This window comes from Arabidopsis thaliana, chromosome 2, assembly GCF_000001735.4.
Source record: "Arabidopsis thaliana chromosome 2, partial sequence".
Classification (NCBI taxonomy): Eukaryota; Viridiplantae; Streptophyta; class Magnoliopsida; order Brassicales; family Brassicaceae; genus Arabidopsis; species Arabidopsis thaliana.
Genome location: NC_003071.7, coordinates 4,103,807 through 4,121,404, shown reverse-complemented (window position 1 = coordinate 4,121,404; position 17,598 = coordinate 4,103,807). Strand labels below are relative to the sequence as shown.

Sequence of the window (17,598 nt, the reverse complement as noted above, 5' to 3'; positions counted from 1 at the left end):
TCACCAAAAGATAAAGAATTTATCTCCTTTGCTTCTCCACCACCCACTTACTTGACTTCAACTTTTAATCTTTTATATACTTGTGTTCTTAAAGGAAAAAATATCATAATTTTAATACATGTTTAATTTAAGTTAAAAAATAATTTATTTCTTAATAAGATAACTTAAATGATAGTAGAAGTATAAATAAATAAATAACATTTATGTACAAAAGAATCAAAAACAAAATATTGTTAGTTTGTTACTATATGTGAGTATATTAAAACCATCCATACAGATAAACACACTGCGCGGGTTAAAGACCTAGTTTATACAATATTAAAGTTTAGGTTATAAGCTTCTAAAGAAGTCCACATATACTTTTAAACGACTAATCGCAATTACACATGTCACTAATTAACATACGTAGAGTCTAATAATTTTCTAATTATTAGTTATAATTGATAAATTGTAAATTTCAATACAAATTATTGAATATCATTGGTTTAGAGTTATTGAAAATTGTAAATCACAAAAAACAATACATTTAAAAACAACATTTAATATGTTTTCTTAATATTTGTGTTTTTCCTAAAAGATCAAACAAAAAGGGGAGTTGAAGTATAAATAAATAAATAACATTTATGTACAAAAAAAGGGGATAAATTCTTTATCTTTTGGTGATAAGTATGTAAAAGAATAACTCTCTTTTATTATCTTTAGGAAACTCTCTCAAAACCTAAAGTCTCAATCTCTCTCAAATCCCATAAGTTGTATCACAACATTGATACCTCCTTATATAACAAAGCTTTAACCTAATCTTAACAATTAGATAACTCCTAATATCATAAGATAACTCCAAACAATATATTCTAGATATCTCCTAGCATAAAAAAGCTTAATCTCTTTTTCCTCTTCTTTAGTAACTTACTCCTCAAGTTACTCTCCTCAAGCTTATCCAACATTCTCCCTCTTAAGCTTGAACTCTTCTCCCTTTAAGTCTTGAACTCCAATGAAGCTTCTCATCTCTTTGAACTTGGATCGACCAAGTGCCTTTGTTAAAATGTCTGCCTTTTGTTCATCTCTGAAACACGTTCCACTTCAATTTGACCATTCTCAACACATTATCTAATGAAATGGTATCTCCTATGTATGTGCTTGCTTCGACCATGAAAGACCGGATTCTTCGTAAGGGCAATAGCTGATTTGTTGTCGATGCGTATGGTTACACTCTCACTTGATGTACCTGTAATCTCACTCAAAAGATCTTGAAGCCAAATTGCTTGTTTTGTTGCCTCTGTTCCTGCCATGAACTCTGCTTCACAAGACGACATCGCCACAGTGTCTTGTTTCTGAGAACACCAAGAAATTGGTCCTTTGCCAAGATAAAATATATGTCCTACTGTGCTTCTCCCATCATCTGGATCCACATTATGGCTGCTATCACTGTATCCTACTAGTCTTGGTATCTCCATGCTTCGAGTGAACGATATACCAAGTGTAGTAGTTCCCTTTAAGTACCTTAAACATTGTTTCATCGCAGCCGCATGTGATTCTCTGCGACTCTGCATATATATACTCAAAACTCCTACACAAAACGACAAGTCAGGTCTTGTATGTAGCAGATATCTGAGACAACCAACGTTTCTTCTAAAATCTGTTGTATTCACTTCCTTTTCATTTTCTGATTTTTCCAAGTCAAACCAATTTCCATAGGAGTGTGTGCTAGGTTGCAGTCTTTCATCCCAGCTTCTTCTAAAATCTTGAGAGCATATCGACTTTATGACAATATTATTCCTTCATTGTGTTGAGTTACTTCTATCCCCAGATAATAAGTCAACTTCCCGAGATCACTCATCTCAAACTTAGCAGACATCTCCCTCTTGAATTTGTTGATCAATTCTAAGCTTGTCCATGTGACAAATAAGTCATCGACGTACACAACAACAATGAGGAGATTACCTTTAACTTCTTTGCGGTAGACTGATGGCTCCTTAGAGCACTTCTTAAAAAGAAGTTCAACAAGAATGTGATTTAGCTTGTTGTTCCAAGCTCTTAGGGCCTGTCTCAATCCATACAAAGCCTTTTTAAGTTTATAAACCTTATCCTCTTTTCCAAACTTCTCAAAGCCCTCTAGTTGTAAGACATAAACTATTTCCTTTAGTTCTTCGTGTAAGAAGGCAGTTTTGACGTCGAGGTGATGAATCTCCCAACTATGAGCTGCTGCTAAGTCGATGAGCAATCTTATTGTTTCAATTCGTGCTACAGGTGCAAAGGCTTCTTCGAAATCAACTCCATACTTCTGGACATACCCTTTAGCAACAAGGCGACCCTTGTATTTGTTTATGCTTCCATCAGAGTTTCTTTTAAGTTTGAATACCCACTTCAGACCAATCGGCTTCACTCAAACTGGTAAGTTCACGAGATTCCATGTCTCTAGTCTCTCAATAGAGTTGATTTCTTCTTCACAGGCGCGTATCCACTCCTTATGTTCTCTTGCTTCATAAAAACATCTAGGCTCGTTGTTTAGAGTCAAAAGTAACATCTCACCCTCCTCTTCTGCAAGCAATACGTAATCCTCAAGGTATTTTGGTCTACTAACCTGTCTAGTTGATCTTCTTAATGCTTGCAGAGGAGAAACACTTTCACTTGACTCTGTTGCTTCTTCTATTGCTTCTTGACTTGTCTCAGAATTAGAATCATCATTTTGTTCTGGAGAAATCTGATCTGTGTCTGCATCTCCTTCTTTCTCTTTAAGTTCATGATCACCAAAGTCTTCAATCATGACTTTGAAGCTTCCTTCTCCGTCTTGTGTTGAGTCATCCTGTGTCCAGTTCCAGCCCTTTGTCTCGTCAAAGACAACATCACGACTGACCACTACTTTCTTTGTTTGTGGATCGAGTAATCTGTAAGCTTTTGATCCTGATTCTGTCCCTAAATGAATGAGTACTCGAGACCTATCATCTAATTTCTTCAAAAACTGCTTGTCTATCTTTGCATATGCCGTACAACCAAAGATTCATATGTGGTCAACGATTGGTTTCTTCTCTCTGAAGCATTCATATGGGGTTCTATCCTTAAGAGCTCTTGTAGCGACTCTGTTGATTAGATAGGTAGAGTGTCTTATGGCTTCCCCCCACAAATAATTAGGCATGTGCATATGCTTCAGTATGCTTCTCGCCATCTCCAATAGAGTCCTGTCACGTCTCTCTACTTCACCGTTTTGTTGTGGTGTATATGGAGCAGTGAGATGCCTTCTTATCCCTGTCCTTTCGCAGAAAGAATTGAACTCTCCAGACACGAACTCTCCTCCTCTGTCAGTTATGAAAGTTTGAATCTTCTCTCCAGATTCTTTCTCTACCAAAGCTTTGAAGTTTTTAAACTTAAAAAAAGCATCTCCCTTCTCCTTTAACAGCACTGTCCACATGTAACGAGAATAATCATCAATGAGTACAAAGATATAACGATTTCCAACACTTGTTTTTGGTGTTATTGGACCACACAGATCTCCGTGTATCAGCTCAAGCTTCTTGGTTGCTCTAAAGACGGTCGCTTGTGGGAATGACTGCCTTGTCTGCTTTCCAAGTAAGCAAGAACCACAAACCTCCGACTCAATCACTAAACTTGGAGCTCCTTGGATCAATTCCTTATCAATCATAGACTTTAGTGTGATGAGACTCACGTGTCCCATTCTTGCGTGCCACAGACTTGACATACTTGTACTTGTTAGGTATAAACATGCTTCCTTTCTTAAGCCCATCTTTACTTTGTATAGACTATTCCTAGACCTCTCAGCTTTTACCAACAGCTTTCCTTCTTGATCATGCATAGTTAGATATCCATCCTTCAATTTTATTTCACATCCTGACTCAGTAGCTTGTCCAAGGCTAATTATGTTGCTCTTGAGTTCAGGAATAAAATAGACATCTAACATTACTCTTGGTTTACCATTCAAGTCTATGAAAGCTATTGTGCCCTTTCCCTTAATGTCGATGCGTGAATCATCTCCAAAGCGTATTTTCCCGGTAATAGAATGGTCCATCTTGTCAAAGTATCGACGATCTCCTGTCATGTGGTTACTAGCTCCGTTGTCCAGGTACCAAACATTCTCTCCATCAACGTTTGTTTCAAAACTGCTTGGCATACAACTTTGTTCATTTAGATAAACCACTTCATGCATCATAAGCTCATCCGCGACTTGGGTCTCCTTATTGTCATTTTCTTGAGTTTCCTGCAATTGCAACAATCGATCAGGACAATACGAAGCATAGTGGCCGATCTTATCACATCTAAAACATGTTATATGTGATGCATCTCTGCCACCATTCCGTCCTCGTCCTCTTCCCCTATAGGATCCTCTTCCTCCTCACCCTCTGATTCACGTTTACTTGAGTCCATACTTGAATACAAAAGCTTGCTTTGGTCTTCTTCAGGATCGTCTTCGTCGTAAACTCGTTCCTCATACACCTTTAAACGACCAACTATGTCATCAAAAGTTATGGCATTAAGATCCAAGACTTGTTCTAAAGCAGCCACAATGTGAATGTATCTCTTCCGAGGAACACTCTTAAGAAACTTTTTAACAAGTCTTGATTCTTCAATAATTACACCCAAAGCAGCCGATTTTACTGAGATCTCAGACAACATGCCTGCAAAGTCATCTATTTTATGAGAATCCTTCATCTTCAGTCGATGAAATTCAGCCATTAGGGTCTGCAATCTAGCATCGTTCACTCTCTCTACCCCCACATCTCTTGCTTTGATCGAATCCCATACTTCTTTTGCTGTCTCAAGTTCTCCAATCCGTAATGCTTATGATTCAGGAATGGATTGAAACAACAAGGTGCATGCAACATCACTCTTGTCTTCATCAAACGGCTCCGTAACCTTCTCTATCACATCCCAAGTCTTGTGAACCTTAAGCGCTCTCCTCATCCTCATGGCCCATCATGTGTAATTCGTTGCGTTTAGCATAGGACATTGAATCGAAGAAGATCTACTCACTTCTCTCATTGCTTTAGCTGCGGGTGAAGCTGCGGGAATTATTTCACTCATTCTGCAAGATCGATCTTGCTGTGATACCAAATCTAGTTTTCAAGAAAGATTAAGAACACAAGTATATAAAAGAATAACTCTCTTTTATTATCTTTAGGAAACTCTCTCAAAACCTAAAGTCTCAATCTCTCTCAAATCCCATAAGTTGTATCACAACATTGATACCTCCCTATATAACAAAGCTTTAACCTTATCTTAACAATTAGATAACTCCTAATATCATAAGATAACTCCAAACAATATATTCTAGATATCTCCTAGAATAATAAAGCTTAATCTCCTTTTCCTCTTCTTTAGTAACTTACTCCTCAAGTTACTTTTCTCAAGCTTATCCAACAGAGGTTTCCAGTGATGTAGTAGAGCAGCAAAAGGACAAATGTCTAAGAAGAGAATGTTATCTTGGAAGAAGAGAAAACTCAGTTTTAGATCTCCAAAACAGAAAGGCGAACCTCTTCTTAAAAAGGATTGTCTTGAAGAAGGAGGTGATGATATCGATTTTGACCGCAGACAACTAAGCTCATCCGATGAGTCTAACTCTAATGTAAGTACATTGACTACATTTGTTTTATAGTTCTCTGTTTTTATAATTTATTGTTTCTTAACTCTTGGTTGATTCTCTTGCAGTGGTATAGGTCTGATGATGCAGTCATGAAACCATAATCCCAGTTTGGAGACGTTATAACAGATGTAAGCAAGACACCAAAAGTGTAAAAAACACGACACAAATTTAACGTGGTTCACCAACACTTTTTGTTGGCTACGTCCACGGGCAAAGACATAGATTTATTACTTAAGAAATAGAGTACAAAATACAGGGAGGCTAGGTTAAGAAGAGTACTTATACAAAAGAAGCCCTAATTAACCCTAAACTAATTGGGCCTAAAGTTAAGGGCCCAATCCAATTCAAGTCATATCTAACAAATCTCCAACGTGACTTGAATCCTCCAAACAGCTGTACCTGACACACTGCTCACAGTGTTGTACCAGACTTCGCCCTTAGATAGATGTACTAGATTAAGCTACCAGACGGTTGTACTATATGCATTATCCCAATGCTAGACGTACCAACCAAAAGTAGCAGAGATATGTACCAAAATTCTCATTTGCCTCAGATATTCCATCAGGGACCAGATGCCCCTGCAAGCCAACTCCTTCGTCAAGTCAGATGCTTCACTGAGCCAGAATACTTATTCAGAAGCCAGAACGCCTACCAAGACCAAAATGCTTCATCAGAAACCAGAACGCTCCACTGGGGCCAAATGCTTCATAAGGAGCCTTATGCCTATTCAGAGGCCAGATGTCCCTCCAGGGACTTGCTGCCCCGTTAGGGGCCTGTTTGCCCTTCAGGGCGATTAACAGCTTGAGACATTCAGCAAGTCTAAACAATGTTTAAACTTGCTCTAAGGAACCAGCTTAGTGAACATATCTATAGGGTTATCAGCAGTCCCTACCTTCTTCACTTGAAACCTCTTCTCATTTCTCAGAAAATGATATCTCACATCAATATGCTTGGTCCGCTCATGATGGACATGATCTTTGGCTAAAGAAATCGCACTCAAACTGTCACAATACATTGTAGCCTGATCTTGATGCAAACGGATATCACTGACCAATCCTTTCAGCCAAATACCCTCTTTAGCAGCTTCTGTTGAAGCCATATACTCTGCTTCTGTGGTTGACAGCGTCACAGTTGGCAGTAGAGTTGCTTTCCAGCTAATTACAGAATTACCCAAGGCAAACACATAACCAGTCATTGATCTTCTGCTGTCTATATCTCCTGCATAATCCGAATTAGAATAGCCTGCAATCAGGCTCAGAGCCTCACCTCTGTATAGGAGTCCAACATCAGACGTACCTTTCAGGTACTTGAAAATCCTTTTCACAGCCAGCCAATGTTCTTTTCATGATTGTCCCATGAACCTATTGACATCACTGACTACAGGTGCAAGATCTGGTCTTGTACAGACAATAGCATACATCAAACATCCCACAGCATTAGCGTAAGGAACACGAGACATATACTCTTTGTCCTCTTCAGACTAAGGAGCAAACATGGTGAGAGGAATATTAGCAGCAAAAGGAGTATCAACAGGTTTTGCTGATAACATACCAAACCTATCCAACGCCTTCTGAATGTAGCCTTTCTATGACAAGAAAAGCTTATTCTGACTTCTGTCTTTGAGAATCTCCATCCCTAGAATCTTCTTTGCTGCTCCCAGATCCTTCATCTCCAACTCAGCACTCAACAAATCTTTCAATCTCTGAATATCAGACATCTGTTTGGCATTTATTAACATGTCATCTACATAGAGCACCAGATAGACGTATGATTCATCTTTCAGCTTGCTAGTGTAAACACAGCAATCATACGGACTCCTGTTGTAGCCCAGCTCCATCATGTAGTTGTCAAACCTCTTGTACCACTGCCTGGAGACTGCTTGAGGCCATACAAAGACTTGTTCAACTTACAGACGTGATCTCCCTTTCTAGGAACTTGGAAACCATTTGATTGAGTCATGTATATTTCTTCTGCTAATATACCATGAAGAAAAGCAGTTTTAACATCAAGTTGTTCAAGTTCCAAGTCCTGATTTGCAATAATTGCTAGCAGCATTCTGATTGAAGTGTGTCTGATCACATGTGAGAAAATCTCATTGTAGTCTACCCCTTCTCTTTGGCTGAAACCTCTCGCAACAACTCGAGCCTTGTACTTAACCCCTTCTACTGGTGATATCCCTTCCTTTATCTTGAAGATCCACTTGCAAGTAACAATCTTTCTTCCCGGTGGTCGTTTGACCAAATCCCATGTCTGATTTTTACAGTGAGATTCCATCTCATCTCTCATTGCAGGAAACCATTTCTCAGCCTCAATCCCAGAAAAAACTTCTCGATAAGTGGCTGGCTCATGAGTATCTACCTCTTCTGCAACCTGTAAAGCATACCCTACCATATCCTCAAGACAGAATCCTACCATATCCTCATAACCGTATCTTTGCGGTGGTCCAACTCCAATCCTCTTTGTTCGGTTTTGAGCGATACAGTAAGGTTTTGATTCTTGCTTGATAGTGTCAGGTGACCCATCTGCTGCCTGTAGCCCCTTACTGTCTTCTGGTTTCTGTAAATCAGCTTTCTGATTAGCTGTCAGCTCCACCTATTTATCAAAGCTACTGTTCTCTTCTGTAGTTGTAGACTTCTCTGAAAATCAGAGCATAGAAACTTTGTCAAAGACAACATTCCTTCTCAAAATCACTCTCTTCTCTGATGGAGACCAAACCCTGAATCCCTTGACTCCATCTCCATAGCCTAGAAATACTCCCTTCCTTGCTGTTGGCTCCAATTTACCTTCATTTACATGATTATAAACTGTGCAGCCAAAAATCTTAAGATTAGAGTAATCAGCAGATTTACCAGACCACATCTCTGCAGGTGTCCTACACTTGATTCATGTGTGCGGCCCACGATTTATCAAGTAACAGGCTATATTTACTGCTTCAGCCTAGAATCTTTTTTCTAAACAAGCATTAGAGAGCATACACTTAGCTCTCTTCAATAAAGTCTGATTCATCTGTTCAGCTACAACGTTCTGGTATGGTGTATCTCTGACAGTGTGATGACGAGCAACCCCTTCATCCTTACACAGCTGATTGAACTCTGATGAACAGAACTCCAGACAATTGTCTGTCCGCAGCCTCTTGATCTTCTTTCCAGTTTGATTTTCCACCAAAATTTTCCACTCCCTGAAGTTATTGAAAGCTTCACTTTTGTGTTTTAGCTTGATCACCCAAGTCTTCCTAGAGTAATCATCAATCATCGACACAAAATATCTATGACCTCCTAGAGATTCAACTTGAGCTGGACCCCAACAATCAGAGTGAATATAATCTAATGTACCTTTGGTTATGTGAACAGCCTTAGGGAACTTACTACGGTGAAGCTTCCCATACACACAATGCTCACAGAACTCAAGACTCTTGACCTCATGGCCACACAAAAGATCTTCCTTGGACAAAATTTTCATCCCTCTTTCACTCATATGACCAAGCCTCATAGGCCATAGCTTAGTCATATCCTCCTTGTGAATCTCTGAAGATGCAACATTCATTGAACCTATAACAGTGAACCCATGTAGTATATAAAGAGGACCACTTATAACAACCTTGACAGACCTGCAAAATTCTGTCTCCACCAGAATATTTTAGACCTTTGCTATCAAGCAGACTCAGTGATATCAAAGTTTTCTCCGTCGACGGAACATGTCTGACATCGTTCAGTGTGCAAAATCTGCCATCATGTGTCATGATCTGTATAGAGCCGATTCCAGCAACCTAACAGACAGAACTGTTAGCCATCTTGATGCAGCCGTTTTCTACATGTACATATGTTGAGAACTACTCTCTCCTTGGACACATATGAAATGATGCCCCTTGTATCCAGAACCCACACATCAGAGTTGTGGGCGTTTCCAGCAGCCACAAGAGCAACATCATATTGAGACTTAGTGTCATTTTCTGCTATAGCAGTAGATCCTGTGAAGCGTAGATCTGACTTCTTCCAAAGTAACTGTAACTTTATTCACTATAAATGATTCAACAAAGTTCTCATATGATAGTGGTAAAGGTACCAACAGAAGCAAAGCAGCATCTTCATCTTCAACTTTAAAATCAATATTCCGCAGTTCTAGTAATACTGACTTCAACTTTTCTAAGTGATCTTTGAGTGGTGTACCTTCTTGCATCCTTAATGCAAACAGGCGTCGTTTCAGAAGCAGCTTGTTCTGTAGAAACTTTGTCATATACAAATTCTCTAACTTCTTCCACAGATTGACAGAAGTGGTTTCTCTTGAAACCTCAATGATGACTTCGTCTTCAAGACACAACATGATTGTGGAGTGTGCCTTCTTGTCCATGACATCCATCTCAGCATCATCGCTCTTCCCTTTACTGTCATTAGACAGCGGCGCCCACAAGCCTTGTTGTTTTAACAGGGCTTGCATCTTAATTTGCCAGAGACTGAAACTGTTTCTTCCAGAAAACTTATCAATCTTCACATTCATCGAAGACATCTTCTCACCAGATTACAAAACATGGAATTTCCAGAACCTTATTCTGCACAAAACTTCTTATGCAAAAAATTCGCAGGACGAAAGAAGAACAAAGTAACCTGGCTCTGATACCAGTTTGTTATAACAGATGTGAGCAAGACAAAAAAGCGTAAAGAACACGACACAGATTTAACGTTGTTCACCAACACTTTCTGTTGGCTACGTCCACGGGCAAAGAGACAGATTTATTACTTGAGAAAACAGAGTACAGAATACAGGGAGGCTAGGTTAAGAAGAGTACTTATACAAAAGAAGCCCTAATTAACCCTAAACTGATTTGGCCTAAAGTTAAGGGTACATTCCAATTCAAGTCATATCGAACAGGAGATGATGATTTCGTTGTTGGTAGCTGGGAAACCAAAGAAATTATAAGCCGTGATGGGCTGATGAAACTCACGGCTAGAGTATTTCTCGCATCAATTGATCAGAGAAGCGAGAGAGCTACTGGAGAAAGCGCATGCACAGCTCTAGGTGAAGTGATGGCACATTGGTTAGGATCCAACAGAGAGAAATCCCAACAAGGTCAGAATTTGACAGTCTTATCAGAGAAGGATCATCCGAGTGGAGAAAGATGTGTGAAAACGAGGAATATCGGGAACGGTTTCCAGACAAACATTTCGATCTCGAGACGGTTCTCCAAGCAAAAGTCAGACCCATCTGTGTTGTCCCTGAAAGAACATTCATCGGGTTTTTCCATCGAGAGAAATCAAAGGAAGAAGAAGAAAAAGAAGATGTTAGTCTAGATTTTCTTAAAGGTGTAATGTCCTTTGACAGTATCTGGGAAGAGATCATGAAACAAGAACCAGAAGAGTCGGCAAGCGAACATGTGATCTACATTGTAAGCTGGAATGATCATTACTTCGTACTCCTTGTGAACCACGATGCTTATTACATCATAGACACGCTTGGAGAGAGGGTCTATGAGGGTTGCAACCAAGCGTATGTCTTGAAATTTGACCAAGATGCAGAGATCAAAAGATTACCATCCGTCATCAAAGACAACAAAGCCGACATGGGAAGCCAGAAACAAGGTGGTAAGAACAAGTATGAGCAACCCGAAAGATCAAAAGAATCAGAAGAACAAGGAGAAGAAGTAGTAGTGTGTAGAGGTAAAGAGTCATGTAGAGAGTATATAAAGAGCTTTCTCGCAGCGATTCCAATACAGCAAGTGAAAGCTGATATGAAGGAAGGACTGGTTTCATCTTTTCATCACCGTCTTCAAATAGAGCTTTACTACACCAAACACCTTCATCACCGCCAACCCAATATGTTTGAATCCTCTACAACCAAAGTAACTGTGTCAGAAGCTACTGTGTCTATGACAGTGGCTTGGTTATTGGCGAGCCAATTCAGCAATAGTGGTGGGTTTGGTTGCGAAATGGCTGAGCTTTTGGGGATAAAAGTTTAAGAGAAGTGTATAGAGAAAAGGAGTTTTCCTTCTGTGTGAATTTTGATGTTTATAACTTGATAACCCTTTTGGTGTTTTCCTGGCTAATTTGATGTTCATAATGTCTTCTCCTCACTCCAATAAGTATTTAATAAAATCGGTAACTGTTATTCTCAAATGCTCAAATGTTATTTGATCCAAAGCCAAAATCTATATATAATAGAAAAGTTTTCTCTCTATCTAGACTATTCATATCAGTGTGACATCGTTTACTTAAACATCCATATAAATAAAACTACAAGTTACAATTTATTTAAAATGTTCATTTAATACATAAGTGGATGTGTCTAAAAAACCACTCAAACCTTCAAAATGTCCAACGATACTACAAAACCAAATTTCCCAAATCTGACCCTCACATGATAACCTTTCTCGGCCTCAAGCATAGTATAGTAATTAGTAAGTGGTGATATTGGTGTCAAAAGTCTCTATTCAATGCAATGTAAAATTTTATTAACAAAATATATAGTGAGTTTTTAAATTTTTTGTGTGTTCACGGTACTTGAATAACATTCCGCTTACTAGATGTCTAGTCTGTATAGTGGTTGAATAATCCGCCAAATTTAAACGTCACCTTGGTATGAGACTCTCCTAAAACATTTTTTTAAATAAGCAAATAATCTGGGGAAAAAACCAAAAAATAAGAATGAACAAATGTATGTTTTATGTTTTATAAAAGTAGTAAACAAGCTGCTCCATTGTTATCATCAACCAAAAGAAGCTATAGCTCTAAGTAATGAAAACACTTTCACTTAACCCAATTTTAAAGCTTCGATTTTTCTTAGCCATCAAACAATAACCTCAATCCCAAAAAAATACAAAGTATTTATTTAGTAAAAAATTGTAAATCCGACCACCATTCTTGTACTAACTCAAGACAACAAAAATTTTACGCCTTTTCCTTTCACTTTTGCAGGGAATGTGCTATGCTCAACACAAATTTCCTCTAAATACCATAATAACTTTTTCAACCTCCAATGTTTCTCATTCTTCTCTTAGTAAAATTGATATTTTGTCGAACTAACATCTGCAGCTTTTTGATTAATAAGTAACTTCTCTATTCTATATAGATGATTGAAATGCGTTTACTGAAGAACAACTTAAACACTCACCACCACAATGTTCAACATCACTAAACCTGATTTTCCACAATATGAGTCCGAGTCTCACTCTACCATTTATATTTTCATGTGTGTGATCGCCTCATTCTTCTTTCTTGTTTTGGTTGGAGCTGCGTCTGCTTTTGTCTTGAGCGCCGCAAGGAAAAACGTCCCTGAGTTGAGACAGTCTCAGCTTCTATCTTCCAACTCGTCCCAAGCAAATAATAAGAAAAAACCAAGCAAAACATAAGAATGAAAAATATTTTTTCAAGACTCATATCTTAGCCCTGTCATCTCGGTCGATCTTTGGTTCTCCATACCATTTCTTCATATCTCAATACAAAACTAAACAGTAAAGAAAATTATAAATAGTTAAATACTCATATGTTACTAATAGATTATTATTTTGGAAAAAGTTGATATTTTTACGTTTTCCACCTGTAATTAACAAAACAAATGTTTTGATATATTTTTTATATCAAATATTTTTAATAATTATGAATTAATATGCAACGGGTATTAAAGACAGTTTCTTTGGAATCGGGCAACGAGGCGGGCCTTGACATGATTCAGAATTCCCAATAAAAGATCAACAATTCAAAACCTATAAAGATCAACAATTCGGAATTTTTTGAACGGCCCTATCACTTTTGAATTCTAGGTAATAGGTTTATCTCAAACTTACTAGAAAAACCAAAAAAAAATTTTCAACCTACAATTGACACTCTTGACAATTCAACAGTTTGTAATTGCAGGTTTTGATTAACCAAAACCTTCTCTATTCTATATAAACAATGATCGAACAAGAAGAGCGAAGAAGAACGAAAACCAACTCACCAACAAAATGTTTAACTTAACGACGCCAAATTTTCCACTTCCACCAAATCACTCTCACACTCCCGCCTTAGTGGTTCTCTTCGGTGTGATGGCAACTTGTTCATTTCTCATCGTGGTGGTAGCGGCAGTGTGCTACTGTCTGGACCACCGCGAGCAAACTCGTCCATGCGTCGAGCAATAATCTGGAAAAAAAAAGCCAAACATAAGGAAAAAAAAAAAGCAAAACATAAGAATGAACAAATGTATGCCTTATGTTAAGTAGTAAACAAGTTGCTCCATGTTCATCATTAACCAAAAAAAGCTATAGCTCTAAGCAATGAAAACACTTTCAGTTAACCTAATTTTAAAGCTTCCATTTTTCTCAGCCATCAAACGATAATCTCAATCCCAAAAAAATACAAGTATTTATTTAGTAAAAAAATTGTAAATCCGACCACCATTCTTGTACTAACTCAAGACAACAAAAGTCTTACGCCTTTTCCATTCACTTTTGAAGGGAAGGTGCTATGCTCAACTCAAATTTCCTCTAAATACCATAATAACTTTTTCAACCTCCAACGTTTCTCATTCTTCTCTTAGTAAAATTGATATTTTGTCGAACTAACATCTGCAACTTGTTGATTAATAAGAAACTTCTCTATTCTATATAGATGATCGAAATGCGTTTACTGAAGAAGAACAACTTAAACACTCACCACCACAATGTTCAACATCACTAAACCTGATTTTCCACAATATGAGCCCGAGTCTCACTCTACCATTCATATTTTCATGTGTGTGATCGCCTCATTCTTGTTTCTCGTTTTGGTTGGAGCTGCGTCTGCTTTTGTCTTGAGCGCCGCAAGGAAAAACGTCCCTGAGTTGAGCCAGTCTCCGCTTCCATCTTCCAACTCGTCCCAAGCAAATAATAAGCAAAAACCAAGCAAAACATAAGAATGAAAAATATTTTTTTCAAGACTCATACCTTAGCCCTGTCATCTCGGTCGATCTTTGGTTCTCCATACCATTTCTTCATATCTCAATACAAAGCTAAACAATAAAGGAAATTTATAAATAGTTAAATACTCATATGTTTCTAATAGATTATTATTTTGGAAAAAGTTGATATTTTTACGTTTTTCACCTGTTATTAACAAAACAAATGTTTTGATATAATTTTTATATCAAATATTTTTCATAATTATGAATTAATATTCAACGGGTATTAAAGATAGTTTCTTTGGAATTGGGCAACGAGGCAGGCCTTGACATGATTCAGAATTGCTAATAAAAGATCAACAATTCAAAACCTATAAAGATCAACAATTCGGAATTTTTTTAACGGCCCTATCACTTTTGAATTCTAGGTAATAGGTTTATCTCAATCTTACTAGAAAAACCAAAAAAACTTTTTCAACCTACAATTGACACTCTTAGCAATTCAACAGTCTGTAATTGCAGGTTTTGATTAACCAAAACCTTCTCTATTCTATATAAACAATGATCGAAGAAGAAGAGCGAAGAAGAACGAAAACCAACTCACCAACAAAATGTTTAACTTAACGACACCAAATTTTCCACTTCCACCAAATCACTCTCACACTCCCGCCTTAGTGGTTCTCTTCGGTGTGATGGCAACTTGTTCATTTCTCATCGTGGTGGTAGCGGCAGTGTGCTACTGTCTGGACCACCGCGAGCAAACTCGTCCATGCGTCGAGCAATAATCTGGAAAAAAAAGCAAAATATAAGGAAAAAAAAAAGCAAAACATTAGAATGAACAAATGTATGCCTTTTGTTAAGTAGTAAACAAGTTGCTCCATGTTCATCATTAACCAAAAAAAGCTATAGCTCTAAGCAATGAAAACACTTTCAGTTAACCCAATTTTAAAGCGTCCATTTTTCTCAGCCATCAAACGATAACCTCAATCCCAAAAAAATACAAGTATTTATTTAGTAAAAAAAATTGTAAATCGGACCACTATTCTTGTATTAACTCAAGACAACAAAAATCTTACGCCTTTCCCTTTCACTTTTAAAAGGAAGGTGCAATGCTCATCTCAAAATTCCTCTAAATACCATAATAACTTTTTCATCCTCCAAATCGATACTCTGTCGAACTAACATGTGCAACGTTTTTATTAATAAGAACTTCTAACTCTATATAGATGATCGAAATGCATTTACTTAAGAAGAACAACTTAAACACTCACACCACAATGTTCAACATCACTAAACCCGATTTTCCACAATATGAGTCTTCACTCTACCATTTTTATTTTCACACCGTGTGATCGCCACATTCTTCTTTCTCGTTTTGGTTGGAGTTGCGATCTGCTTCTGTTTTGAACACCGCAAGGAAACACATCCCTGAGTTAAGCCAGTTTAGACTTCCATCTTCCAACTCGTCCCAAGCAAATAATAAGTAAAAAAGAAGGCAAAACATAAGAATGAAAAATAATTTTTCTAGACTCATATCTTAGCCTTGTCATCTCGGTCGATCTTCGGTTTTCCATACCGGTTCTCTATATCTCATACAAAGCTAAGCAGTAAAGAAAATTTAGAAATAGTTAAATAATCATATGTTTCTAATAGATTATTATTTTTGAAAAAGTTGATAAAATTAGTTTTTTCACATGTTATTAGAAAAACAATTTAATTGTTTTGAAACATTTTTTTACATCATATATTTTAAATAATTATGAATGAATCGTAATATAAGAAATTTAATTATGTCTAATATCAGTTAATTAAAAATAAATTAAAAAATAAAAATTTGGGAACAAAATAAAAAAAGAAGTTAGAACATTTTGTAGGAAGAGAGAGACAGACATAGTAGCCGGCGCAGAGAATTACTAGGGGAAAAATGTTAAAAAAATCATGAACTTTCAAATTTGGGACAAAAAAGCATGAACTTTCGAAATGCCATTTAAATCACAAAGTTTCGTTTGACGTTTTGAAAAAATTGTCAAGTTTCGTTGACTTGGCCATTTTGGACACGTCGTAAATTTCCGTTAACAGGGTTAACCTTCCGTTAGAAGTTTCTGTTAAATTGAGACGACGTCGTTTTGAAACATCGTTTTGGACGTTTTGGTAAAAATACAAACATAGCATATCTATACTAACAAATAAAACTACACAATTAATTGAAAATATATGCAAGAAATTAAAAATTACAAAACTACACAAAAAACAAATATATAAAAATTTAAATATACCTACCATACATATATATTTTGAAATTTGAAATATTAATTTTCTATATAAATGTTTTTTATATTTGAGAAACTATTTTTAATTTTCAGTTTTTCTGTATTCCAAATATAGGAATACAATAGAAAATACTTATGCAAATTATTTTCAATTTTCAGTTTTTATCTATTCCAAAAATACAATTGCAAAGACTTATGTGAATTCTATATAGATCTATAATTTATCAAATATAGAAGATGTCTTTATATATAAAATTAAATATTTGAAATTTATAATATATTATGGTAAGTTTATTTAATATATTTCGTTTTTTAATTTTGTTATTTTAAATTTATTGCATATATTTTTAATTAATAGTATATTATATTTGTTAGTATATGTATGCAATGTTTGCAATTTTTTGTAAATTACTGTCGTAGCTCAGCGGTAGATTGCTCCATGTGAGTCCAATAGGTCAGATGTTTGATTCTCTGCAGACGCTGATTTTGCATCATTATTTTCTAATGAAACGACGTCGTTTTGGAGTTTTAAAAACGACGTCGCTTCGATTTAACAGAACATTCCAACAGAAGGTTAACCTCGTTAACGGAAATTTAACGACGTGACCAAAATGGCCAAGTCAACAAAACTTGATAATTATTCCAAAAAGTTAAACAAAACTTTGTGATTTAAATGACATTTCGAAAGTTCATGTTTTTATCGTCCCAAATTTGAAAGTTCGAGATTTTTTTGACATTTTTCCCAATTACCAGGCCACAAGCCCAAAGTTTTTAAAAGCATGTTATAGAAAAAAGACCAAAAAAGAGAAGAACACTATACAAGTTCTCTGAATAAATTTACAGTGTCTTAACCACTAGGACAAGGGAAATCTTTTACTAAAGATCCGATTT

The 17,598-nt window shown here is 36.6% G+C and overlaps 3 protein-coding genes and 3 pseudogenes across 6 annotated transcripts; 3 read left to right on the top strand and 3 right to left on the bottom strand.

The window, feature by feature from the left end:
* Positions 1 to 975: 975 nt before the first annotated feature.
* On the bottom strand, positions 976 to 5,013 carry AT2G10610 (annotated as a pseudogene; the record flags this gene model as incomplete). The annotated part of the gene is made up of 1 exon: positions 976 to 5,013.
* A 397-nt stretch (positions 5,014 to 5,410) lies between these two features.
* On the top strand, positions 5,411 to 5,694 carry AT2G10589 (annotated as a pseudogene). The gene is made up of 2 exons: positions 5,411 to 5,575; positions 5,659 to 5,694.
* A 669-nt stretch (positions 5,695 to 6,363) lies between these two features.
* AT2G10570 lies at positions 6,364 to 10,165 on the bottom strand (annotated as a pseudogene; the record flags this gene model as incomplete). The annotated part of the gene is made up of 1 exon: positions 6,364 to 10,165.
* A 541-nt stretch (positions 10,166 to 10,706) lies between these two features.
* AT2G10560 (chaperone) lies at positions 10,707 to 11,543 on the top strand (the record flags this gene model as incomplete). Its single annotated transcript, NM_126809.1, has 1 exon — positions 10,707 to 11,543. The coding sequence occupies one exon, from the start codon at positions 10,707 to 10,709 to the stop codon at positions 11,541 to 11,543; it is 837 nt and encodes a 278-aa protein (NP_178850.1).
* A 3,505-nt stretch (positions 11,544 to 15,048) lies between these two features.
* On the top strand, positions 15,049 to 15,222 carry AT2G10557 (uncharacterized protein; the record flags this gene model as incomplete). Its single annotated transcript, NM_001124821.1, has 1 exon — positions 15,049 to 15,222. The coding sequence occupies one exon, from the start codon at positions 15,049 to 15,051 to the stop codon at positions 15,220 to 15,222; it is 174 nt and encodes a 57-aa protein (NP_001118293.1).
* AT2G10556 (uncharacterized protein) lies at positions 15,149 to 15,941 on the bottom strand (the record flags this gene model as incomplete). The annotated part of the gene is made up of 3 exons (NM_001335358.1): positions 15,149 to 15,223; positions 15,575 to 15,607; positions 15,783 to 15,941. The coding sequence occupies 3 exons, from the start codon at positions 15,939 to 15,941 to the stop codon at positions 15,149 to 15,151; spliced, it is 267 nt and encodes an 88-aa protein (NP_001324306.1).
* Between the last annotated feature and the right edge of the window lie 1,657 nt (positions 15,942 to 17,598).